The sequence below is a fragment of the Hevea brasiliensis genome, chromosome 15, assembly GCF_030052815.1.
Source record: "Hevea brasiliensis isolate MT/VB/25A 57/8 chromosome 15, ASM3005281v1, whole genome shotgun sequence".
NCBI lineage: Eukaryota > Viridiplantae > Streptophyta > Magnoliopsida > Malpighiales > Euphorbiaceae > Hevea > Hevea brasiliensis.
This window is the reverse complement of record NC_079507.1, coordinates 61,992,662-62,019,940: the sequence shown is the minus strand read 5'-3', so window position 1 is coordinate 62,019,940 and position 27,279 is coordinate 61,992,662. Positions and strand designations below refer to the sequence as shown.

The 27,279-nt window shown below is 34.3% G+C and overlaps 3 protein-coding genes across 5 annotated transcripts; 1 reads left to right on the top strand and 2 right to left on the bottom strand.

Annotated features, from left to right (window-relative positions):
• Positions 1-564: 564 nt before the first annotated feature.
• Positions 565-5,456, bottom strand: LOC110638283 (mitochondrial dicarboxylate/tricarboxylate transporter DTC). Its single transcript, XM_021788792.2, has 6 exons — positions 5,204-5,456; positions 4,857-4,940; positions 4,322-4,383; positions 3,718-4,079; positions 1,179-1,393; positions 565-1,040 (listed from the first exon to the last, which is right to left on the bottom strand). Exons 1-6 carry the CDS (start codon positions 5,321-5,323, stop codon positions 984-986), a joined length of 900 nt encoding a protein of 299 aa, XP_021644484.2. The 5' UTR covers positions 5,324-5,456; the 3' UTR covers positions 565-983.
• Positions 5,457-15,517: 10,061 nt separating this feature from the next.
• On the top strand, positions 15,518-17,642 carry LOC110638267 (MDIS1-interacting receptor like kinase 2). The gene is made up of 2 exons (XM_058136235.1): positions 15,518-16,882; positions 17,167-17,642. Exons 1-2 carry the CDS (start codon positions 15,685-15,687, stop codon positions 17,538-17,540), a joined length of 1,572 nt encoding a protein of 523 aa, XP_057992218.1. The 5' UTR covers positions 15,518-15,684; the 3' UTR covers positions 17,541-17,642.
• A 222-nt stretch (positions 17,643-17,864) lies between these two features.
• Positions 17,865-27,045, bottom strand: LOC110638277 (phosphoribosylaminoimidazole carboxylase, chloroplastic). 3 transcript variants are annotated; one of them, XM_021788780.2, is made up of 16 exons: positions 26,764-27,045; positions 24,836-25,064; positions 24,539-24,754; positions 22,888-22,999; positions 22,057-22,119; positions 21,806-21,944; positions 21,135-21,264; positions 20,848-20,995; positions 20,564-20,737; positions 20,245-20,332; positions 20,032-20,148; positions 19,387-19,484; positions 18,882-18,999; positions 18,705-18,799; positions 18,402-18,508; positions 17,865-18,258 (listed from the first exon to the last, which is right to left on the bottom strand). In XM_021788780.2, exons 2-16 carry the CDS (start codon positions 25,039-25,041, stop codon positions 18,165-18,167), a joined length of 1,905 nt encoding a protein of 634 aa, XP_021644472.2. In that variant the 5' UTR covers positions 25,042-25,064; positions 26,764-27,045; the 3' UTR covers positions 17,865-18,164. The 3 variants fall into 3 exon arrangements, with proteins under 3 accessions (XP_021644472.2, XP_021644473.2, XP_021644474.2); XM_021788781.2 differs by lacking the exon at positions 26,764-27,045 and adding an exon at positions 25,822-26,257; XM_021788782.2 differs by lacking the exons at positions 24,836-25,064; positions 26,764-27,045 and adding an exon at positions 23,632-23,664 and having other exon boundaries at positions 24,539-24,664.
• Positions 27,046-27,279: the final 234 nt, after the last annotated feature.

Here is a 27,279-nt window from a genome sequence, read left to right as displayed (position 1 = left end):
AAAAAAAAGTGAAGTAACGGTGATCTAAGAAATTGCAATTCTTTTATATTGTGGAAATTAAAAAAAAAAAATTAGAGAAAAGCAAACTCTTTTTTTATCCTGAATTTCAGAATTTTACCAGTTAAGCAGTGTAATTTTTTAATATTGTTAAATTGTTATTATCAAATTTATCATGAATTTTTTTATTTATGATATATTAAATAAATCTTTGGTGTGCCTAAATTCTAAAGAGCTCAATAAAATATAATTAAAAATAAAAATTCTTATATAAGCAAAACACAACAAGGCCTTAATATTTTTTATTTTAATTTTGATAATCAAATCATTCTATAGACGATAATACATGAAATTTGATTAAGTAAAAAAAAATAGTTTTATTAATTAACTTTATTTTTTTAATTAAATATTATGTTATGACTTAAAAATTTTAATTTAATTTATGCAATTTTAAGCACAAATGACTCTCAATTACTGAAAGTAACATTAAAAACTGCTTTTCACATATGTTATGCGTACCAACAGAAAAGTTGAAAGAAAAAGAAATACCCACAAAAACTAGCCATCTTTGTTAAAGAATAGCATTGCTAGCTCACATGCAATTCGCACTTGTATTAAAAGAATGGCAACTTGCCAACAATAGCCAAGAAAGAATGGCAACTTTCGTTTCAGGAACAACAGAAGCTAAATGTAATACAACTGTTTTAAGATCCAAGTACAAAACTTATTTAGCTTTCAATATTCTCTTCAAAAGAACTTTTCAATGAGAAATTCTTGTTGAACTCAAAAAAAAATCCAAAATCTGCCACTGCCCTAGAAATAAAAAGTTCAATAAAATTTTTGAGATCCTACTCCAATGCACTGTAAAAATTTCAAAATAAATTGGTTGGATGTGAGAGGGTGTGAACAACCACCATAAACTACAACACAGGCAATGTATCATTATTTAATAGCTTTAGTCAACTGAAAATCTCCTCTGTTGAAGACTACAATCCCACAGATTTCTCCAGCTTTTGGATCTGGTTCAGAAATATCCAGGTCATCTGCAAATGGAAACAACCAATAATCAGAACTCTAGAAAGCATACACTTCGCTCAATCAATCAGCTCACATCCATGCCTATCTCATGTATTTCTATGCACACACATCACAAGCACTAAGATAGAGAGACAGATAATTACCATGACATGGGGAGCAATTCTAACACAATAGACAGGGAATCCTGTATAGAGTTTGAATGGTCCTCCCGACTTGAGAGTCTTCATGGCACAGTCTAAAGAACCAGAGTAGGGATACTTTCCCTCAGCATCAGGTTGCATTTTCTGAATTTGAGTTTTAACATAATCAAAAGGAAGACTGCAGGCTGAAGCAAAGAACCCTGAAACGGAACTTGCACCTGAGGAGAAGGACAAAAGAAGTTGTTAGTCATTTTATCATACCCCTGCCATACATTTAAAACTTCAAAATACATGCAAGGTATAGTTAATATTAAACTCTGCTTCGGGGAATCCAAACTAGAGTTTCAAAGGAGAAATGTAACAATTAAAGAGTAATTTTATTCAGCAGAGCAATATAACTTCTAGCATTTTGCTTTAAAATTTAACAAGAATAATCAACTGAGACCTCTCCATCCTGTGCTACCAGCAATGACCTCTACTAACAACAAAAATTTGAACTCCATGAAAAGAATGTCCTAACATAACAGGACAACAAAGATCACAAGGACCAACTCTTCTACCTGAATTGATTGCTAAGACATCACAAAAATTCTCCCACATATTACTATAAGAATTATTTTTAAGTTATCTGAACTATGAAAAAAATCTGATCGCAATCCAACCATCAGGCAACTCTAGCCTTTGCAGTTTATTATACATCAACAAGGCATCTGTCATTTCACAGTAACATTCAGTAATATGAACACCTGACACTCGCATGGGCACTTGCACAACTAGTGTGTACAACAGCAAAATCTCTAATACAAGGACAGAAGACAGTGCAACTTTCTCAATAGAAAATGACAATTTTACATAGAGATTAGCCCCAAAAGGAATTGGGTAAACTAGAGATTGTAGCATACAACTTACAAATACACGTTGCACAAAGAGAGAATTGCAAACCAATAATCACAGATTAGAAAGCATCTCCTCCAAGAGGTCCATGCGATAGTACAACCTTACAACGTAAACAATCACAAAGATGTTTTAAACTACAGCTACAAGATTCAAGAAATAGATTTGGTTCATTTATTATATGAAACTCATTTGTAATTTCTCATTGTGATAGAGAAATGGATGAATAATTGAAACAAATACAAATATTAAATTTTAACTATATAACAGACCCTGCTTATTGTATAATTTCTTCAAGGTTCAAGGAATATCAGCATTTATGAAGGACATGATTCACATAGATAAATAGAGTAAAACTTCATCTATTTGAAAAAATGCTTCAAAACTTCATCTAATTGAAAAAATGCTTCAAAAACTTTCAAAATCATTAAAAAAATCTGCCTTGTATGTATCAGTTCTCAGTCACTCTTAGCTGTTGCTGGAACCATGGTTATTAAAAATGCAAAGGGGTCCAAAAGCCTTGGTGCAAGGCGCACGCATGTGCCTGACTGAGTTGAGGCTCAAAAAGATAAAATTTAAAATAATCATAGATATAGCTCCATTTAACCAAACTTATCAAAATTACCAATAAACAAAGCATTTGTAGGCATAAAAAAAATAAAATGAATAAAGAGTTCAACAGTAATAATTTTTTTCCCTCTTTAAGAGAACACTAAAAGAACTTGTTAGAAAATAAAATAAACCCAAATTTTAGACATTTAGAAACAGACACCAGACTTTTTATATCCACAAACTAACCCAAATAGCACTATTAGTGTCATTAGAAGAAGAAAGAGAGAAGGGAGCGGGGAAAAATTCTTGGATGACCAAGACACAAAGGACCTAAATAACATGTTAGTGTTTCATTTTTCTAGAAACAAAGAATAGTCACAAAATAGATTACCTAAATAGCATGTTACTGTCTTTTTCGAAGGGGGAAAAAACAACAAAGAAGCAATCTCAGAAAAATCCTAAAACAAAGGACCTATATAGCATTGTTTGTGGAGTTAAAAGAAAAAGAGGACAATTTCGGATAAACTACAAATAGAGAAGTCCAACAAGCAGTAAAGATGAGAGAGAGTGAGAAAAGATTGAAAAAAAGGTATGAGGAGAAGGATTAAAGGAGCATGAGTGTTGAAAATGGAAATATGAGAGGTCTACAATCCACAGTTCATTGGGATTCCAATGACTTTTTAGCATCAACCCAACTCAACTAATTCCAGCAACTTCCTAATGTGTCAACACCAGATTCTTGTAGATTGGCAAATCCTGAGTCTAGCGGTAGCATCTTTTGTCCATGGAAGTGCTCGTCGGAGATAGAAATAAAGGAGTACCTTTCTAAGCCTTGCACCTAGAGTGCCATCTAGGCGCATAAGATGAGAGCCTGTAAAAGGATGCCTACCTTTCTCCAACAAATGTGTTAGGGTTGGAGCCTTGTGATCCTAGTGCCCAAGGCGTGCCTTTAACAACACTGACTAGAACTATGCATTTGGCTAACTCAAAATTTTTGCAAGGATTAAGCAATAGAAACAAAGTTGAGTTCAATGCGATGGTTACAGAAAAAAGAAAATGACATCAATCCACATGTACATTTATGCAATAATCTTACCTAGCACCGTAGCAGCTTCACCAAAACCAAGGGAATCCCTGAAAAACTCAACACTTTGATCATAGGAGGCAAGCATCCCCATGTTCAATGCCATTGCCCTCACAACAGTAGGGCCTGCACCTTTCCAGAGTGCCAAAACTCCTTCATCTGCAACAATTCGGTAAAGGGCATGGAATGCATTTGTGTAATTTCTGCGCTGTGCCGCAGGCAAAGTGGCATCAGCCTGCATACGGATAAGTGCTAAATCTGCTGGATTGCCAACACATGCTCCAATAGCACCAGCTGTTAGCCCACACAAAGCCTTCTGATATAGAGGAAGAGGCTTTCCATCATTGGCTTCAATTGCTTTGTTGGTCAAAATCCTAAGAAAAACAAGGAAATAATCCAACAAGATTAGCAAATGTTAGATTCAGAAACAGGTCAATTATTACAATTTCACAAAGATAAACCAACTTGAAAGAGTTGGAGAAGAAATACTCAAAACAATGCACATAGTACACACACATACACCCCGATTTCACCATGACAGGTTAGGTTTGAAATTTTAATGAAATGTAGATGTGAAAAGTGGCTTGCTCAATATCAAATATTGTCAAACACTTACTTGAATGATCCAAGTCGGGCAGTTGTATACGTAGCTTGCCTGAGTAGTCCAGCAGACAGCCCCTGATAAAAATATGTTATTTAGTTACAGTACATAAGTAATGCAAGTCCAAATCCTCGGTCAGAACAACAGGCCACATCTCAAATTGAAAAAATTCAACAATTTCATTGTGTCATTGTCACCTAATCTATTCCAAGAACAGCAATTTGCATATCTATTCTTTAACTGATAATTCCATAGACAACCCCATTACACCAAAAGATAGACAAGGTCAGAACTTAAAAAATTAGACCTGGTTTACTTAACACATTTCAATTAGGCGTTGAATGGCCCAAATTGTGCATATTCTAAAGCGTTAGTATTGGCAAGTTCAAACTTTCCACAAGAAACATACACAAACCCAAATCAAGCATCGGCAAAAATCAAGCCTTTTAACACAGATCTTATAACGGCAAAATCTAAATTTAGTCATTCAACCAGATCAAAAGTTCGTAACATCAACTTTCAAAATTCACTTTAACTAACAGAAGCATACCTTGTAAAAGGCACCAACACCCTCCTCCTTTAGCATGTTCTTTGTCACCTGAGCCGCTGAGCCTTGACCCAATTGAATCCTCACCTGTACCAAATCCCAGAAAAAAACACCACCCATCAAAACACAAAGAAAACTCACCCAATTGAAAGCAAAAACGAAACAAATCCTCGCCAAAGAAAACCATCAAATCCCAGATCTAAAACCCACCAAAAGGACACATTACAGCTCAAAAAAGATACAAACTTTAAATCATAAATAATTGCAAAACACAGAACCGGTCTATAAATACAAGAACAAATCCATATAGATGCATAAACAAATCCCTGCAAACAGGTATAAGAATATACCTTAATCATATCGATGGGCTGGATGACACAGGTGGCAAGCATACCTGAGGCACCACCATTAACGAAAGGCTTAACGGTAGGCCAAACACCAGCTGATTGAGGCTTCTTCTCTTCTCCCATTACTGTGCTTTCTTCTTTTGATTCCAACGAACTGAGAGAGAGAGAGAGATAGAGGGAGAGGGAGAAGGGTTTAATTCGAGTGAGCTGTGGAGGGAGGCGAGGACGCGTGAGAAGGAAAAGGAATGAATATAAACTCTTAAATTTTTTATTTTTTATTATTATTATTTTTTTAAATATGTGGTGCTTTCCTGTAAGAGACGAAAAGGAAATATTTTAATTTTAAGATGTATGGCATCAGATTTGTTTCAATTAAAATGCAACACCAACTCAATTTGACTGGGTATCAAAATTTTGGGTGGTGGATTTTTTTGTGGACGATATTACCCTTCCTTTTATCATTCAAATTTAATAAAACTTCAATTAAAAAAAAAATACATATTGAAATATTTCATTAATTTTGTTTTTCATAATTTATATTACTAAAATTGGATAGTATAGTAATTACCGGCATTGTGGTAGTTGCTTTTTATTTATGATGTGCCAAGCTGGTTAGTGTGCAACCAAATTTGACCTTCGTTTAGTGCAAAACTCTCTTCAAAGGTATCCAATATTCCAAGCTAAGCTTTCCTTTACGACACCAAGAAAGCAGAAGAGCGATGATTTCAAGAGCGTTAGCTGTTGTTGGCCGATTCTAGAGAACCTCAGCTTACCTTTGCAACGCCAAGTTTGCGGCAGATTCTGATAATAGAACAGCACTGCAATATTATTCTTTCACTTTCCATCAAATTACACTCACATCCCTCTCGAGATTTTCTCCTAATTTCGGCAACAACGTAAATTCTCCTTTCTACGTATCTTTTTCATGATAAAAACAAGATTAAGTTGTCTCGTTGCTAAGCTAACGCCACTCCACAATAGCCAAAATCCACAAATGATTTTTAATTTATTTCATTGTAACGACAAGCGTCTTTCAGGATCCGTTTACTTCAGTACCCCACCACAACTTGGAAAATTGCAGCTGCCAAATTTTTTGAACCTGTCCCACAATAATCTGCCTGGTTCAATTCCAGTCTATGCCCATTTGACATTATTGTTAAAGGGTCAAAATCATTTTTAAAAAATTATTTCATATATTACTGAAAAAATAATAATATAAAAAAAATATTATTAGTTTAATATTTTTATAATTCAAATTTGGCCTGACAAGTGTGGGCTTTTCTGAAATTGAATTATAAGGCCTCCATTCCCAATCCATTAGGACTGCATTTTATTTGACCCGTTAAGTTGGTGGGCAGGTATGGCCGAGAAAAGGGTTTGCATACTTGTCTTAAACAAGTGCAAAATTTACCGGGCAACTTGGCCATGGCCAGCAACCTTTACCGGGCAACTTGGCCATGGCCATGTAATATAAATGCTTCTTTTTATGAATACAGTGTAACATCCATTTTCACTAGATATGTAGATAACAAGATTAAAAAAAAAAAAATTGTTTTTAACAATAAATGTCTCACATTTGATATATATAAGAGATTAAAAAAGTATAGTTTTATTAAATATTTATTTATTTGATACATTGGTTATTTGATAGGTCATACCAAATTAAATTATACAAATTGACCATCTCTTTACCCATTAAATTTATACACATTATTTTAGAAATTAAAGATATTAGAGTCATTTCGAAAAAAATTTTAATTACTAAAATTTTATGTATTAATCAAAAAAGAAAAATCAGTTTATTCGATTGAGAAAGAAAAATCAACTTATTCAATTAAAGTTAATATGATTTAAATTAACTCTGCATGATTACGTTATATGATTTAAATTAATTTTATATTAGATACGTTCTCTAAATTTAATTGTTCAAGATTCAATTATTAAAGTGATAGATAAATCTTATGTTAATATAATTAGGACGATTTATAGAAAATTTTACATTATCTAGAGGGTGAATTGACAATCTCATCAACCAGAGAGCTAACCACAATTGACTCATTATTGAAAATGAAATTGTTTCTCCTTGTCCAGATTTTCCATACGGCCACCCCAAACAGCAAGGGCCCTTTAATCCCATCTGGTGGATCTAGATTGGAGGCTCAAATTTGCTAAATGGCCACTGTATAGTTTGAAAAATGAAGATAATTATTGTTATTATTTTTTAATTCACTAGACATAATTATTTCATGGCTTATAGAAAGTAATAATAAATTAATAAATAATTAATATACTATATTAAAAGTCACGCCACTTTTACTGTCCTTAGGAAACAGTAAAAGTTGCTTTCTACTCTTTTCTTTCCTATAATTTTTAATTTAATTGCTTTTTCTTCCTAATTTGCCTAATTATATGATTTCACGTAGGACTGTATAAATGGTTGATTCGATTTTGAATCAAACTGAATTGATAAAATTAAAAATTAAAAAATTAAAAAAAAAATAAATCAATTATTAAGAAAAAATTAAATCGATAAATATTAATTTAATTTAATTTTAAATCGATCAAATTAAATTTTATAAAATTTTATATTTTTAATATTAAATCTCAATAATAAAAATATAAAAAAAAAACTTAAAAATTAAAATTCAAAAATCTTAAGATTTCTTTTATATATATTAGTAATTTTGATTTGATTTTTTTTTTTATAAAAATAACCGAACTAAACTGATTAATCGAAATTATTAAATTTATAAACCAAACTAAATTAATTAAATTTTAAAATTGAACCATTTAAACCAAATTAACTTGATTCAATTCAAATTTTTAATTTAAATCAAAATCTGGTTTCCCCTAATTTTACGTATTCTCATATGGCTTGAAAAGCAGCGTGAGCCAAATTTTCATAAGTTCATCTACACTATACTTTTTTTTTTTTATTTTACTTTATAAACATAAATAATGATAAACATAAATTTAATTTGATAATAAATAATCGTCCTCTGTTTTATTTTCTTTTAAGTTTTACTTTAATATATATATATATATATATATATATATATATATATATATATATATATATATATTCAGATTATTTTAAACATTTCAAAATTTTATTTTAATTCTAATTAATTTTAAATTATTATTATTATTTTCACTGAAATAATTTTGTTTAAAATAAAGTGTAATTCGGTGTTCTAATAACAATATTATAATTATTTCAGTTTTTTATTTTTATAATTTTTAATTTATTTTTAAAATTAATTTTTTTTTTATTTTTATATAATATATCTTGAAATCTTTTAACATGTTATCCTATTTTTTTAATGACTTTAATATTTTAAATTAGAAGAAATGTATGAATCTCCCTCAAATTTAATTTGTTTAGATATTTTATTTAATTATTTCAATTTTACATTTATTTATTTTAATTTTTAAAATAATAACAATTTATATATGAATTCAGATTATTTTTTAGTATTTATTTTTCTTTTATTGTCATTTTAGTTATTTTTGAATTATTTAAAAATTTAATCATTAAATTTATTATTATTATTATAAAACCAATTTTGATATGATTTTATTTTAAAATAAAATTAATTTTCTTTATATATTATTATATTATAGAATATCAGACTTCTATCTCATTACAAAGAAAGTTTAACAACAAATTTTTGATCAATTTTACCAATATTTCTTACATCTTTTTTATTTTTATTTTTATTTTTTTTTACTATAAACACTACTTTAATTGAATTTATTAAATGATTTTGATAATTATTAATCAATAATAATTTTATTTATAATAATTTAAAATAAATATATTTTTAATATAAATATTTTTTTACTTATTAATTATATTAACATGATAAATATATATAAAAAAAAAAATTCACCGCATCGCGCGGAGTTTGAAGATTGTAACTATTCTAAAACGTGTAAACAATTTCAAACTTCAAAACCGCGGAAAGGAAAGGTGGGAACATGTGGAGGTGGAAGACCGTAAAAGATGTTATGGTAATTACATTTTGACAAATTGCCTAGCTTTGCACGTCTATTGTAAAAAATATATTATTATTATTATTATTATTATTATTATTATTATTATTATTATGCACATATAAGATTTAATTTTAATTTCTTCGAATCAATCAAAGAAAAAAAATATTATTATCTCACAATTAATAATATAAGAAAAAAAAATGGACATGAAGAGTAGAAGTCTTTGTTTTACTTGCTAAGCGGTAATCAATCAATAAGCAAAAAAAAAAAATATTTTTGGACGGAAAAAATTTCTGATAATTGTTCCATAAATAGATTGCATTGGAACAATGTTTGTTCTCGGTCAATATATTGATCTATTTCCTGCGATATGACTGAAATGATAATGACTTCTCTAAGAGAAGCATTGCCCCCCAAGCTCCTTTCATTCTTGTCTCTCAGTGTTGCTTTTCTTGAGCTACTGCTTTTGACTCGTTTGGCTGTCTCTATTTTTTGTGCGACTTTTGCGGCTGAAGCCACAAGCCAAGCGGAGGAAGCAACAGCTCTTTTGAAATGGAAAGCCAGCCTCCACAACCAAAGCCAAACTCTCTTATCTTCTTGGGTTGGAAACAATCCCTGCAACTTGGACTGGAATCATGTGCAATGCTTTTGGAAGTGTTTCTAACCTCAACCTTTCTCGTAACGGTTTAATGGGTACACTTGAAGGTCTCAACTTCTCGGCCTTCCCTCACCTCCTTATCCTCGACCTGTGCACGTTGGTAACCTTTCTAAACTCGCTTTCCTCGACTTATCCTTCAATTCTCTTTCTGGAAATGTTCCATCTGAAATCAGAAACTCGGTCGACTTACGGAACATTTGGCTTTGCGCCAACAATTTTTGTGGTTGCATCCCAGAAGAACTAGGCATGCTTAGATCACTTCGGCTTATTGATTTCTCAATAAATAGTTTCACAGGCTCAATCCCTCTAGGTATTGCAAACTTAAGCAAGCTATCCTATCTTCGCCTTCATAAGAACAAAATTTCCGGATCCATCCCTCAAGAGGTCGGTTTGCTTAGTTATCTTAATTACATTAGTTTACAATGCAATGAACTCACAGGTAGAATCCCCGCTTCCATAGGAAACTTGAGTAGCATAACTGAACTTTACCTTTATACTAACAGATTATCAGGATCCATCCCTGAAGAAGTTGGATTGATAAGTTCTCTCAAAATTCTTGATTTGTCTGAAAATTTTCAAATTGGCAGAGTCCCTGCTTCCATAAGAAATTTAACAAAGTTAACAGGTCTTGACCGATCTGCCAACAATCTTTCAGGACCTATTCCTCCAGAAATAGGACAACTCAAATCTCTTGTTGACCTAAGTATGTTTACCAATAAATTTTCTAGTTCTCTTCCTCCCACAGATGAACAATATTACACGTTTGAGAACTTTGCAATTGTCTGAAAATAGATTTCACTGGCCCTCTACCAGAGGACATATGCAGTGGTGGATTACTTGAATGTCTTGTAGTTGAAGACAATTATTTTAAAGGTCCTATCCCGAAAAGCATTAAAAATTGCACCAGCTTGTTGAGAGTCAGGCTTGAAAGAAATCAATTAACTGGAAATATAGCAGAAGGTTTTGGCGTATACCCTCACCTCAACTACATTGATTTGAGTAATAACAAATTTTTTGGTCAGCTTTCTCCGAATTGGGGGCAATGTCGGAATTTAACAAGCTTAAAAATTTTCTGTTAGCATAATTACAGCAATTAGCATGATTATAGGAGATTTTGTGTAACATAATTACAGCAATTTGCATGATTATAGGAGATTTGTGTTAGCATAATTACAAAAATTATTATTCTTGTCTAAATTAGCTCATATTCTCATGTATAAATCGATGTAATATCTCTGTAAATAAGATATAGACAAATACACAATCCTTTCCTTCATTACTTGTATTCTTTCTTCTAACATGGTATCAGAGCCATAAAACTTTTATTTCTAGTTTCTAGGGTCTCTCTTCTCTCTCTACAACTTGTTCTGGTTCATTCTTTCATTCCTGTTATTATACCATTTTTTTTTCCTCCTCATCTTGTTATCAATGGAGAAATCTGATATTTAAAAACCTATTGCAACAGTTCTGACTGGTTCCAACTATAATCTTTGGGTTCAAGGAATGAAAAGTTTTTTGATAGGTCGCAAGCTTTGGCGTATTGTTACCGGATATATCACTACGCCGACAAGAGAAAACGATGAAACTGATACAAAATTTGCTGACCGTATTGAGGATTGAGATAGTAAAAAACATCAGATCATCATCTGGTTTCGCAATACTTCTGTCTCGTCCATCCACATCCAATTTGCTAATTATGACTCTGCAAAAGAAATTTGGGATTTTTTAGCTAATCGATATCAGACCACTGGACTTATCCACTATTATCAGTAGTGGACTAATCTTCATAATCTGAAACAAGAAGCAGGTCAATCTGTGAATGATTTTCTTGCCCAGGTCCAACCCATTTGGAATCAAATATCTTAGGCCAAAATCAGTGAAGATCATCTTCATCTCATTCAAGTTCTAATGGCTCTTCGATCAGAATATGAGGCCGTTCGAGTCTCCCTGCTACATCAAAATCCACTCCCATCATTGGATACTGCTATTCAAGAGATTATTTTTGAAGAGACTCGTCTCAGTTTGGATAAAACTTCTCAATTTGAAACTGCTCTTGCAACTACTCGATCCTCACATTAGAAATCTGGCAATCAACTATGTAAGAATTGTAATCAAATTGGTCATGCTCTTGCATATTGTCCTACTATAGAATGCAAATATTGTCATGGTTACGGTCATATTCTTGAACATTGTCCCACACGCCCTCCAAGACCAAAAGAAGGGCATTCTAAATTCAAGAATGTATCAAAGCCTGGATCTTCCTCTATCACTGCTGTTGTTGCTACTGAGGGTTCTACTGCCATCACCATGAGTGATCTTGAGGCACTATTCAAACAGGTTATCTCTTCTAATTCTCCTGCTGCCATGTTTGCCACTCCGGGTAATTCTTATTGGCTTTTTGACTCTGCATGTTGTAATCATATGACCACTAATCTTAAATTCTTGTCTTCTGCAAAACCTGTATCTTCCTTACCACCAATCCATACTGCAAATGGTACTAAAATGAACATCACACATACTGGTCATATGTCTACCTCAAATCTTCATCTCCCTGACACCTATTATATCCCTAATTTGGCACTCAATCTTATTTCTATTGGTCAGTTGTGTGAAAAAGGACTAAATGTTATTTTTTCTCCACATGGTGTCCAGTTACAGGATCCACAAACGGGACAGATTCTTGGGAAGGGTCGCAGAGTGGGTCGATTATTTGAGCTTGCATCTTTACATCTTCCTCAGAGATTTTTGTCTGCAGCTACAATCCCTAATTCCTCCATTCACCAATGGCATCTTCGTCTTGGTCATGCTTCTGCCAGTAAAATTCAACCTTTAATTTCTTATGGATTATTAGGATCTACTAAGTTTGAGTCATTTAATTGTTTAAATTATCAACTTGCAAAATAACCTGCATTATCATTCTCATAATAATACTACTTCAGATACTTCTTTTTGTTTAATTCATTCTGACATTTGGGGTCCTTCTCCTATTTCTTCAATAAATAATTTTCGTTATTTTGTGATATTTATTAATGATTATTCTCGGTTTACTTGGATATATTTTTTGAAATATCGATCTGAGTTATCACAAATTTACATCACATTTGCAAAAATGATTAAAACTCAGTTCTCTTGTTACATTAAAATTCTTCGAACAGACAATGCCATGGAATATCGAGATTCTTCTTTACTTCAGTTTCTTAGTCAACAAGGCACCGTTGTTCAACGTTCTTATCCTCACACCTTTCAACAGAATGGGCGAGCCGAACGCAAGCATCGCCATATTCTTGATTCTGTACGTACTCTTCTTTTTTCTGCCTCATGTCCAGAAAAATTTTGGGGAGAAGCAGCTCTTCATGCTATTTATATTATTAACCATCTTCCTACCTTGGTTCTTCATAATTTATCTCCTTTTGAAAAATTGTATGGACAACCTCCTGACTATTCCATCCTTAAACCTTTTGGATGTGTTTCTTTTATTCTTTTACAACCTCATGAACATACCAAATTAGAACCCCGTGCTCGTCTATGTTGTTTTCTTGGTTATGGCATTGAACACAAAGGGTATCGTTGTTGGGATCCTGTTTCTAATAAGTTACGCAACTCTCATCATGTTACCTTTTGGGACAATACTATGTTCTCTTCTCTTTCCAAATTTCATCACTCTGTCGATACTGACTCTCTATTTTTCACTAACTCCTCCAAAGAGCTATTTCCAAGTCCTGATCCAGGTGATTGTGATGTGCTAAATATTAGCCCAACTACACCTGCCCCTGTTGAATGTGCACCAGTTGTTGATCCAGTACCTACGCCTGCACCTCCTCCTAGCACTACTCTTCGTCGTTCTACCCGTGTAAGAGAAACTCCTCATTATCTTTCTGATTTTCACTGTTACTCTACTATTGCAACCCTTCATGAGCCTCGTTCTTATCGTGAGGCAAGTACTGACCCTCTTTGGCAGCAAGCTATGACTAACAAACTTCAGGCTTTAGAGAAAACTCATACTTGGGATTTAGTTGATCTTCCACCAAACAAGACCCCTATTGGTTGCAAATGGATTTACAAAATCAAGACTCGTTCTGATGGAACTATTGAATGCTACAAAGCTCGCTTAGTAGCCAAAGGGTACACTCAAGAGTATGGTATCGACTATGAAGAAACTTTTGCTCCAGTGGCCCGATTAACATCTATTCGCAGTCTCTTAGCTATTGCTGCAGTTCGTAAATGGAAACTTTTTCAGATGGATGTCAAAAATGCTTTTCTTCATGGTGATTTAACAGAAGAGGTTTATATGCATCCTCCTCCTGGTTATCATTCTCCTCATAAGGTTTGCAAACTTCGGCAAGCCTTATATGGATTAAAATAAGCTCCCAGGGCCTGGTTTGCCAAATTTAGTTCCACTCTTGCTCAACTTGGTTTTCTTTCTAGTCCACATGATTCTGCATTATTCACTCACTGAACTGACAGTGGTATTGTTCTTCTATTGCTTTATGTTGATGATATGATAATAACAGGAGATGATTCATCTGGTATTTCAGAGTTACAACATTATCTCAATCAGCATTTTGAAATGAAAGACCTGGGTTCTCTCAGCTATTTTTGGGGTCTTGAAGTTTCTCAAAATTCTGATGACTATTATCTATCTCAAGCCAAATATGCATCTGACTTACTTTCTCGAGCAAGCATCACTGATAGCAAAATAGTATCAACCCCATTGGAGCTCAATTGCAAACTTACACCTCTTGATGGCACTCCTGTTAATGATCCTACTTTTTATCGATAGCTTGTCGGGAGTCTTGTTTATCTCACAGTTACTCGACCTGATATTTCATATGCTGTTCATCTGGTCAGCCAGTTTATGTCTGCTCCTCACTCAACTCATTTCTCTGCAGTACTTCGAATCCTTTGTTATATCAAAGGCACTCTTTTTCATGGTTTGCACTTTTCCGCTACCTCCTCCCTAGTATTATCTGGCTATTCTGATGCTGATTGGGTTGGTGATCTGACAGATCATCGCTCTACAACTGGTTATTGTTTCTTCTTAGGTAATTCTCTTTTCTCTTGGCGTAGCAAAAAGCAAACTGTTGTTGCACGTTCTAGCACAGAATCTGAATATCGTGCTCTTGCTGATGCTACATCTGAATTACTTTGGTTACGGTGGTTATTAATTGATTTGGGTGTCACCCATTCTTCTGCCACAATGCTTCATTGCGATAATAGAAGTGCCATACAGATTTCTCATAATGATGTATTTCATGAGCGTACCAAATACATCAAAATTGATTGTCATTTTGTACGTCATCATGTTGCTTATGGCACCATATGTTTGATTCCTGTCTCCTCTGTCAGCTAAACCGCTGATATATTCACCAAAACGCATCCTCCCGCTCGCTTTCAGGATCTCTTAAGCAAACTCAAGTTGGCACATGTGCTATCACCTTGAGTTTGAGGGGGGGGGGGGTTAGCATAATTACAGCAATTAGCATGATTATAGGAGATTTGTATAGCATAATTACAGCCACTATTATTCTTGTCTAAATTAGCACATATTCTCATGTATAAATTGATGTAATATCTCTGTAAATAAGACACAGACAAATACACAATCATTTCCTTCATTACTTGTATTCTTTCTTCTAACATTTCCAATAATAATATTTCTGGTGAGATTCCACTTCAGCTTGCAGATGCAACTCAACTCCGTGTGCTTGACCTCTCATCAAATCATTTGTCTGGGGAGATTCCAAAAGAACTAGGAAACTTGAAGTTGCTACTTGATCTTATTCTAAACAATAATCAGCTGTTAGGTGAAATTCCGTTTCAAATCAAAATGCTATCCACACTCCAACAGCTCAACTTTGCAAGAAATGATCCTAGTGGATCAATAACTAAACAGCTTGGAGATTGCTTCAATTTGCTGTTTTTGAATCTCAGCGGCAACAATTTTTCTGGCAGAATTCCTCCTGACATGGGTAATTTACTCTCACTGCAATCTATTGATTTGAGTCAAAATTCATTGATTGGAGGGATACCACAACAACTTGGGAAGTTGCAGCGGCTAGAGATTTTGAATCTCTCCCACAACAAGATATCTGGTTCAATTCCAGTTGCTTTTGATGCTATGCTGAGCTTGACAACTGTGGACTTATCCAACAATGAATTAGAAGGCCCCATTCCTAATGTCAAAGCCCTTCATGAGGCTCCATTTGAGGCATTCAGAAATAACAAAGATTTGTGCGGAAGGGCCTCTGGTTTGAAAGCCTGTCCCACATTAGAGAGCCACAATCTAAATGACAAAAGAGGCAGCAAAATTGTTGTTATAATTATGGTTCCTGTTTTATGCACACTGTTTCTCACATTCATCATTGCTGGTTTTATATATACATGTTGCCCAAAAGTGTATGAAAGAGGCAACAAGGTACAGGAGGCGGAAAATAAAAATCCTTTTGCAGTATGGAGCTATGATGGGAAAATGGTGTACCAAAGCATTGTCGAAGCAACAGAAGGATTCGACTCCAAGTTTTGCATTGGAGTGGGGAGATCCGGAACTGTCTACAGAGCTATGCTGCCAGGAGATAAGGTTGTCGCTGTGAAGAAACTTCACCAGCATTTGGAAAGTGAAATTGCCAATTCAAAAGCATTTGAGAGTGAGATTCAAGCTTTAACAGAAATAAGGCATCGCAACATTGTGAAGCTTCACGGTTTTTGCTCAAATAATTATCACTCACTGTTGGTTTACGAGTTCTTGGAAAAAGGGAGCCTTGAAACTCTGCTGAAGAGTGATGAACAAGCAGTGGCATTCGACTGGATGAAGAGAGTAAATGTTGTGAAATGTGTGGCTAATGCTTTGTCTTATATGCACCATGGATGCTCATCTCCTATAGTTCATCGTGACATATCAAGCAAGAATGTTCTGCTAGGCTCAGAATATGAGGCTCACGTGTCTGACTTTGGCACTGCTAGGATTCTGAAGCCTGATTCATTTAATTGGACCTCAGTTGCAGGCACATTGGGATATATAGCTCCAGGTCTGTCTTTCCTTTTTCAACTTCTTTTTTTATTTTAATTTTTCATATGAAGAAAGTATTATCTATATGATTCTTTCATATCCCAATGCCAAATTAAATAGCTAAAATATATGAAACTATGACAAAGTAGTGTTACGTTTAGCCCTTAAATGAGACTGACAATTAATTCAATTATTTTGAAACTTAATTTAAAAAGTAAAGAAATTATTTTCGATAAAATTTCACTGGAAAACATTCATTTTAAAGTTTGGAAACATTGGGCATGAGTTGATCTGTCTTTGCAGAGTTGGCTTTCACGATGAAGGTGAATGAAAAATGTGATGTATATAGCTTTGGAGTGTTAGCATTGGAAACAATCATGGGAAGTCATCCAGGCGATCTAATCTCATCTTTTTCATCGCCGTCATCAGCTTCAGAGCCATCAGTTCATCAATCATTATTGAAGGAAATGTTGGACAATCGACTAACACCTCCAAGAAGTCGAATGGCAAGAGAAATAGTCTGTATCATGAAACTAGCATTATCATGTTTGCATTTGAATCCACAATCTCGTCCAACCATGCAACATATTTCTCAGGAGCTATCAATTCAGAATCAGAGGCCATCTTTGCAGATACAATACCACAATATTACAATAGGAGAGCTGCTTGGTTACTAAAATCACGAATCGTCCAACAGTCTGAAATTTTTATCATCTTTGTAACTGCACGAACATATAATAAATGGTCTTGTTGATCAAGTTACCTTTGCTCAATTAATATTCTAGGCCCTATACCTCAGTATAAGTATGCAACTATTTGGAAACAAGGAAGATTGTTCACATGAAATTTTGTTTGGATCACCTTTCCCGATATTATCTCTAGTTTGAGCAATTAATTATGGGCAATAGTTTCCCCCCTAATCTATTCGATTAGGAGTATGAAATAATATTCTCATACCATCAAAGATTCGGTCATCTTCATTTGCATTTTGGAGATGAAGAAAATACAAAGAATTAACTTTAATTGATTGATCAATCAAGGAAAAATTTAATGATCTCATAAGGCTACAAAACTTGTTCTCTCTCCAAACTTGATCCATGTCCCCTTTCTGTCCTTTCCAATCTGCTATGGACTTTCTAATTGCACCCCAATACAATCTGCTCCCCTACCGATCACACTTGGTTAGGACAGGTTGTTGTACCCAACATGTTTGACTCTTAATCCTCTTTTGATATCAGATTCTTCTATGTATGTTATTAAGTTCAAAAAATAAAGGCATACAGAAAGTGGTGAAATTGTACTCAAGGATTCAAATAAGATTCCCATCCATCACATTGTAGCTTCTCAGCCTTTTTTAATACTTCATCCCTGGTGTCTTCTTGATACTGGCTCATTCTGCACATACAAAAAGAGATTATCATACAAAGGAAAACTACAATTAATATATCATTTTGTTGCATAAATCATGCATATCTTACATTATTTCTGACAAAAGACACAAAAATAGAGGAAAAAAGAGAAATAGAGAGGGAGATGACCTTGCTAATAGGTCGGAATCACCAACTCCCAACATCCTTACAGCCAATAAACCAGCATTTGTAGCATTGTTTATTGCTACAGTTGCGACTGGAACACCCCTTGGCATCTGCATGATAATATATGGGAGGCGTCATGAAAAGGCACAGACAAATCAGAGAACAATGTCACAAAAGAAAAGAATCCCACCAAATCTCAGATAGCAATTAAGACATAAAGACCAGAAGAAAATGGATTTTTCTTAAGTTCAATACATCCAATTGAAGAAACATGCTACTAGTTAAATTACAGGGATTAAGTTGTACCTGCACAATGGACAAGAGTGAATCCATTCCATCCAATGAGGAACCACGTACAGGGACACCAATAACAGGTAAAGGAGTAAGTGAAGCCACCATCCCTAAAAGTCAAACCAGTACTTCCTTAAGATCAATAAGACAGTTGATGGGGCAATACTATTTATATACAGCATAGAAACTAGCCTGGCAAGTGGGCTGCACCACCAGCCCCAGCAATGATGATCTGAACCCCTTGATCTCGAGCAGACGAGGCATAGGAGAACATCATCTCAGGAGTTCGATGAGCTGACACAATTCTTACCTATGAAGGTCAAGTGTAATTACTAATGATGAAGTTTAAAAAAAAAAAAAAAAAAAAAAAGTCCAGTGCCAGTGAATTCCAGAGAAAAATTGAGAACTACTCCCTCCGTCCAGTTTTATTTGTCGCATTTGGGTTTTTCTTTTGTCCAAAATTATATATCGCATTTAGAAAATCAACGAGTGTTAACTTTTTTTTTTCAATTTTACCCTTTATCTCTATTAAATACAATAAATATTTATACTATTTTCTAGGTGAAATAAAGGGTAATGTAGTCAATTACTAGAATGTTTTTAGAAAAATGAAGTTATCCAATTATTTCCTTAATCACCGTGCAAAACCCAAATGCCACGGATCAAAATGAATGGAGGTAGTATTAAATAGCTAAACCTCATAAGGCACACCAAACATATTCAAAATCCTTGCAGCATCCTTCATTACAGGAAGATCTGAATCAGAGCCCATAAGGATCCCAACCCGTGGTGTAACTGCATTTTAGCAAAACATGGGCAAATAGTCGATGAATAAAATGAAATTTTCCTAAAGCAAATATATTTAGCGGTTAAATATTCAAATGAAGTACAGTAACTTTTTAAATATACACATTGTAGTTGAACCATGCTTATGGAGTCCCAGAAATAGAATGCAAGCAACACTAAAAAATATCTATCTCCAAGCAGTTCGGAAGCCAAATGGAGCAGACAACTGTTTAGATTTGTGATTATTTTATAATTGATTAGAATGGTGAATTTTTCTATATGCAACTTCTAGAAAATTTGCATCAAGACAAGGTGAAGAAAAATTTAACTTGATTGAGCAGAAGTCAACTTGCTAAGAACACTGCATAAAATGCTATGCTAACTCATCCCATTTGTGAATACATCTATATTCACCTTCTAGAAAATTTAAATTGAGGGTGAAGAAAAGTCACACAAATGACAGAGCAGAATAAGCCATAAGTTCAGCTTTCTTTTATTGTTCCATCATACTATGCAGCAATGAGAAAATGTTGCCAAGTCACCAAAGGAAACTTACCTGCAGATTGACTATCAGAACCTCCTTCTTTGAACATTGAATTTAGCCGTGCTTCCACAATGCCCATAGAAGGACCAACAATAGTGATATGCCCCATCTTTCTTTGCCTTCGCATTTCTGTGAAATCAATATCACCAATGAAGAAACAGAGACATAGTTGAGAATTTTAATTGTGGGCATGAGTAAAGAACTAAATACTAAGTAAAAACTAACCTGGCTTATCATACCAATGAACAGTAGCCCCTTGCACATTTAATGCCCTTCCAATAAGCTGATGAGCCAAGTGGAAACCAGGCTCTCCCTGCAAGCATAAATATTGGAATTATATTTGAACTTTGGACTGAAACTGGGTGCCTTCTGTGCACCAGCTTTTGATGTCACCAAGCACACTGTACTGTCATACACACTCCTCTCTCTCTCTCTCTCTCTCTCTCAGCCCACACTGAATTTCTCACAAAAGCTGCCCCAGATTCTTAATTCTTTACATATATATATGGCAGGAAAAGAAAATGGAAACAAAAGCCATTCTCACCTCATCTTCACCCAATAAATTGTACATTATAGCTTCTGGAGTCTTCATTGATGGATCACCTAGTGGAAGACCCACAACAGCTCGCAGATGCTGTTCAAATTGTGAGGTGTAGCAGGACTCAATTGTGTGATGACCACTATTATGAGGTCTAGGAGCTACTTCATTTAGTAGAATCTATCAAAATGAGAAAACATAACAAATTAGTTAAGCAGCTGCAGCAAGTTGCTGACACTAGGATGAAAATGAAATTTCATTACGCAGAATCAATAATAAGAGAGAATCACCTGACCGTCACTTGTCAAAAACAACTCAACTGCAAACACACCAGCACCTTCTAGTGAACTAACAGCTTTATAAGAAACATCAGTGGCAAGTTTCCTGATCTTCCATGGCACATCGGCAGGTGCCTTGACTATGTGACATATGTTTTCCCTACAATACTCGAATGGTCAGTCAGCTGTAAACGGATGCAGAGTTATTATTAGCATATCAATACCAAATAGTTACACTTGTGCAACACAACATCCAAATAGTTATGATCAGAGCATGAAAACACTGATTTATATCTTACTTGTGAATAGTTTCAACAACAGGATAACACAAGATGGTGTTGTCTCTTCCTCTTGCCACAATGACAGCTAGTTCCTTTACAAAGGGTGCCCATTTCTCAACATATAGACCACGATCAAAACCTCCAAGAGCTGAAGCGAAAAAAATCATGAACTTTTAGATAAAAAGTAAACATTGAAACTCCATGAAATCATGCTAAAAAGGCAAAGGATTCATCAAGATTAATGTCCACATAGAAAAAGCATAACGCGCGAGTATTGGTGGCTCAAAATAAGATGATGTCTACATCATTAAAAAAAAGGTAGAAACACCCAATGAACTTTAAACAAATTGACCTTTCCCAAAATTAATTCAGAGTTCAGACATCAACTTAATTCCAATACCCCGAATCTGATAGCTTCACCTAGTATAATTTTGCAATCTAAATATCAGACAACCATAAGTGCGTGTTATGTAAAATTGCAAGGACCCCTCTCTCCAATCACAGCTCTAGGATGGATGGGTCCTCAACATATAGAATGGCGATCAATTAGATTAAAAAAAATTCTAATAACTAATAACATCCAGAAAAGCAAATTATAGTCTAGCATGGCTCAACACTCGATTGAGAAAATAACTTATATAGCATCCCTAAAATTTGGATATTTGCATCTTCACTAATAAAAATATTACCGGTTACTGCAGAAGAAATGTCTTCTTCACTCTTAGCAACTTCATTTCCACGCCCATCATAAGCTAACCTCTTACTTTTAATCATAAGAGGATAGCCAAACAATTCACCTGCCCTTTTGGCACCTTCTAGATCACCTATCTGTCATTTTCATTACCAGTGAATAAAAATATTTTCAACTAATAGACCACAAAAATGCAATCACGTAATGTCCTTCAGAGATATACTCATGAACAACTTTATCATTTCCCACCTGCATAAACTCAGGTAGTGGAATTCCATGCTGAGAAAAATGAACCTTTTGGAGATATTTATCCTGTAAGATTGAAGCAATGGTCCAACTAAATAAGTTTCATCAGGAAACTAGATTCATGTTAGCCTAAGATGAATAAACAAACACAATGGCTCAATATTTATAAAATTAATAAGACCAAAACAAGTACTTCTAACAAATTGCCAACTGAATTGAATACACATCTAAAGAGGATTTCTTAAAAATTTCACTAGAACAAGAAATAAAGAGTGTGACACCAAATAAATAGAATATAGAATTTTAAGAATTAAGAAGGTATTGCTTTGGAAAAAATGATACTGCAAGGAGTCCTATACTCTAAGATACAAACCAATAACTGTGGGTACTTATCAATCATTGGATTGCATGATAGAGGAACAAGGTCTTGAAGGAGGTAACACAACCATCCAACAAGGCACTGAGCCGTAAGTCAACAAAAAGCAAAAAGATCTACATAGACAATGATATTCCAAGACCATTTGACTAGATTGTGTCAAACATAAAATAGAACAGTTTATTATATGTCAAAGTAAAATTAGAGGCAAGGTTCAATAGATAAAACTTAACCATCAAAAAACTAATGCAGTAATGTGCATGTTAAATCATTCAGTCCTAAACCAAAATTAACTCATGTTTTGCTAAAGACAAGTATCAAGAATAGCGCCATTCCATAACCATAAGCACTACCTAAAAGTTAAATCCAAACACCTGAGAAAGTACAATAAATGGCTCATAACTAACAGAATAGCATAGTTTGCAAGATGGAATCTATTGATATGAAAAGAGATATACTTGGATAATTCGAATAGTAGAGGCTTTCGGTTGGCAATCAACTCCTTGCTGCTCAAGCTTCTCTAGCGTAGCAGCATCAACATGTTCAATCTCAATGGTTAATACTCCACATCTAATTTCCAATAAGGAATTAGCATATGTAAATAAATAACCTCCAAATAAATAAAGAAACACAATTAACCTTTTGCAAACCCACACGTAATAACATAAATAGAAATATAGTGAATATACAAAATAGATACTTAAAATAATTAATGCTTGCAGTATCTTTTTTTTTCCTTTTTTAATTTTATTTACAATCAAGTGTTGTATATATACTCAAGGTACAAAATAGAAACCTTTTAAAACTCACTGAAATTAAGGGTCACTTGGATTAACATGTTGAAATGACTTTAGTAGTTTTATTTTGATGCAGGATCTCTACTTAGTATGTCTTTCTCTGTGAGGCTTTTCAGGGTTGCTTAGATGCAGTAAGAGTTGCAGGTTTAGATGGACTAATTGTCTCAGGCCAGTTAATAAGCGTGGCAATTTTACAGACCATGAGGAGAAGATAATCCACCTTCAAGCCCTTTTAGACAACAAGTAAAAGTCAACATATCAATGTACCTTTATTTTGTTGCTTTATAAATGTACCTTTATTTTGCTTTTTCAATCATATGTATTTACCCTTTCTTATCCAATCATACTAGTAGAAATTAATGCAATAAAATCAATATTATAGTGACACTGAAATGACCTAAGTACCATTGTTTATGTTGGGCTGGATTGAGTTGGTTCCTGAAAAGAAATTAATGGGGAAGCATTAATTGATAGTGTTGCAGTCTTGTAGATAGGCAGCCATGGCTGCATACCTTCCACACAGAACAAATAATGGCATTAAGAACTATTGGATACCCATTTGAAGAAGGAGCTCATAAAGCTCCAAACTACAGGCCATTAAGCTCACTCTAAGGATGAGTTATAATCAACAGTTTCACAGACAGTCAATGGGAGAGAAGGCTTCAAACTGACATCCACACAGCCAGCCAAGTTCTACATGAGGCCATGTCCCCAAAGAAACAAAGCAGCTTAATAATTGAGTCGAAACACTCTGGTGCAGACCACTCTTGTCCAAAACTAGCATCCACCTATGCATCAAGCACTAAAAACATAGCTAACATGCTTAAAGGGTGGATGAGAAATAGACCTAACTTACCATCAACTACTCAGAATTCTTTCAACAAAATGGCTAGGAGGAGGACTGAGGAGTGGCTCTTCGACGAAGGAGCTACTGAAGCAGCTACTCAAGCAAAGGACTAATTAGTGATGTCAAATAATCTTTTCTAGAGGGAATCTTGTCTTTGGGGCTAGCTAGCTTTTGCGGACTTTTATTTTATTTAGACTACTTATGCTACTAATTTTTTCTGAAGGGGGTTCTTAATTTGTTTTTTGGGTATTTCGAAAACCTTTTAGCAGTGCTTTTATTGTGTTCTAAGTCTTTAAGTGATACAATGTCAATGGCCTTAGCAGGAAAGGTTTTTACCCCTTTAGTGCTAGGACATAGAAAGTGTTAACGATAACAATTAAAAGTAATTACATGAAAATGGATTTAAAACACCCACAATTAATAAAATATAGATTGAAATATAAAGAAAAATTGTTAAGATTTAACCTTTTGGCAAATTCCTGAACCGTAGCACTATCATCAAAGCTCCCAACCATGTGATGATAAGCGAGGGAACTAGCAGGGCAATTCACAAGGGGATCCAAAACCATTACTTTAATGGCCATTTGGGAAGCTGCTTGACACAGCATTCGACCCAATTGCCCGCCCCCTAAAACACCTACAATCGTTTTAGATAATCCATGGACAGGTATTTCTTCATTCCTAAAATCCATAACAAATAACTGTTAAAATTTACAATGGCATGGCAACTGATTTAAAATTTTTAGCGTTTCAGCTACTGACCTGAGAGAAGTCTCAAGAGATTCATGCGAAGCTTGGCAATGGAAGACTGGATGCTTCAGCAACAAAGAAGAAGAAAGAACAGGTAGAGGCTTCTCTTTGTCCATGAGAAAACTGAGATATTTTGGTGTTGATCGTGGAGAATTGTTGAAGAAGCTGCAATTGGAACCAACAATTTTGATTATAGGAGAAGTTTGTTGCAGCAGCATTATGCGAATGTTCCAATTGATACCTGATTTTAGGATTTAAGAAATAAATAAATGGTAAATTTGCTAATAGACACAGCACTACAACAAACTTCATTTAACATAACCAAAAATTCCATTTAACAGAACCAAAAATGCCACAACTCATACCTACAATCAGAACAAACAGTCATGGATTTAAAATCCATTTTGTTTCACAAAGTGGCCAATTGAGAAAAAATGAAAATAAAATGAAATCAAAACAAAAACAATAATACAAAATTAAAGCATCAAATTGGGACAGATTCAAAACTTATCCAACTCAAACAAAAAAAAATAACTAAAGAAATTGAAAACCACAGCTAATAATTTGGGAGTGGTTGAAACCCCACTTACCCAAAAAAAAAAAAAAAAAGAAATTGAAGACTACTGCTATTGATTTTAGGGCTTAAGAAATAAATAAACCTTAAATTTGCTAGTAGGCACTGCACTACAACAAGCTTCAATCACCAGAATCAAAAATTCCATTTACTATAGCCAAAAATGCCACAACTCATCTCTACAATCAAAACAAACAGTCATGGATTTAAAATCCATTTTGTTTCACAAAGCTAAAGAGGTGCTCCCACTTCCTTCAGACAAGTGGCCAATTGAGAAAAATAGAAAATAAAATGAAATCAAAACAAAAACAACAATACAAAATGAAAGCATCAAATTGGGAAAAATTCAAAACTTATCCGACTCGAAAAAAATGAAATTGAAAAGCACTGCTACTAATTTCGGAGTAGTTGAAACACCACTTACTCAACTTAAGAAAAAAAAAATGAAATTGAAGACCACTGCTATTGAAAACTACTCCCCAGTTTCTTCTTCACTTCTTCGTGATTAAAGAAGTTAAATAGATTGCAAAGTAATACAAGTGTAGAACCACCATTGGAGGCGTTGAAGTTGAAGAATGTTCGGGGTTCACCAAAGATGACAGAGTAGCTATGAAGGAGGTAGCTTGAGCATGAGTTAGCTGAGATAAAGCTTTCTTCCTTCGCTCTCCCTTTTATGCTTTTGGCTGCTCAAAGGAAAAACAGATTGGTGTGACGATTGAAGAAACGATGGGATGTGACTGGTGTCTAGTGAGATGGAGAGGCCGAAAAGGTTGGATTGGAGAGGGTGGAGACTGGAGAGGGAGTCGAAGAGAGGCGGCACAAAATGCTGGAATGGCTATAACCACAAGGCATCGGTCTGGTTCGGTTCGGTTCGGTTCGATTTCCCTGGTTTGGGCTTAATTAGTTAGTTTAATTGAAAAGATTATTCCGTAAGCGAAATGTAAATATAAAAGGGAAAAAGATCGTATTAGAAAATTAAATTGATTAATATGTGAGATTACGTCGCAGTCCATCAACGCTTGCAAGACGGAAACCTCTCAACTCTTCAAACCAACAAGTTAACAAAAAAGGGCTAACAAACAGCCCATTAGGCTGTTTCATGCTTCTTGTCTTCACCATGAAAAAGAGTTTCGACGGGACCAGTGGACATTTTGCATTACCCATTAAAAATGTAAAATTGCATGCAAACTTGCAAAGGATTGAAATCGAACAGGAATTTAAGCAAAGAAAGAGAAACATAACCACAATCAGAAACACAACGACTTCCATCGGCAGATGAAATCAAAGCAATCAGATTAAAGCAAACAGGAATTAAATCCTCAAATCAAAGAAAACATAGATCCTCAAATCTGTACAGTATACCCACCAAACAGAGCAAACAATCGAGGATTGAAGTAAAGCAGTGCTTTAACAGAGAAGGAGAGAATAGCTTCAACAGCGATGTAGACAGACGGCTTCAACTTCAATGGCAGTCGAGGGTTGAAGAAACACGCAACAGACCAAGATGGAGAATAGGAGATTTGAGGCCGTCGAGGATGAGATTGCAGGAGGTTTAAGGGGCGTGGAGGCTCGACGAAATGAGAGAATAAAGGAAAAGGATTAGGGAAGCACTAGCAGACAGTGACGGAAGTGGGGACTGAGGCGATGTTTCAGTTACCGTTTCCACTGAGCTAAAATAAAAAAATAAATAAAAATCAGGTTGGAAAAAAATTAATTTGTTATTTTAATGATATTCTTATTAAAATTTATTAATTTTAATTTTATATTATTTTTTAATATTTTTTTATTAATAATTTTAAAAAATATTTTTTTTAATAATAAATTCAACAGTAATTACAAAAGAGGTTTTGAAGGAGTGAATGGTTCATAAATAATTAACACT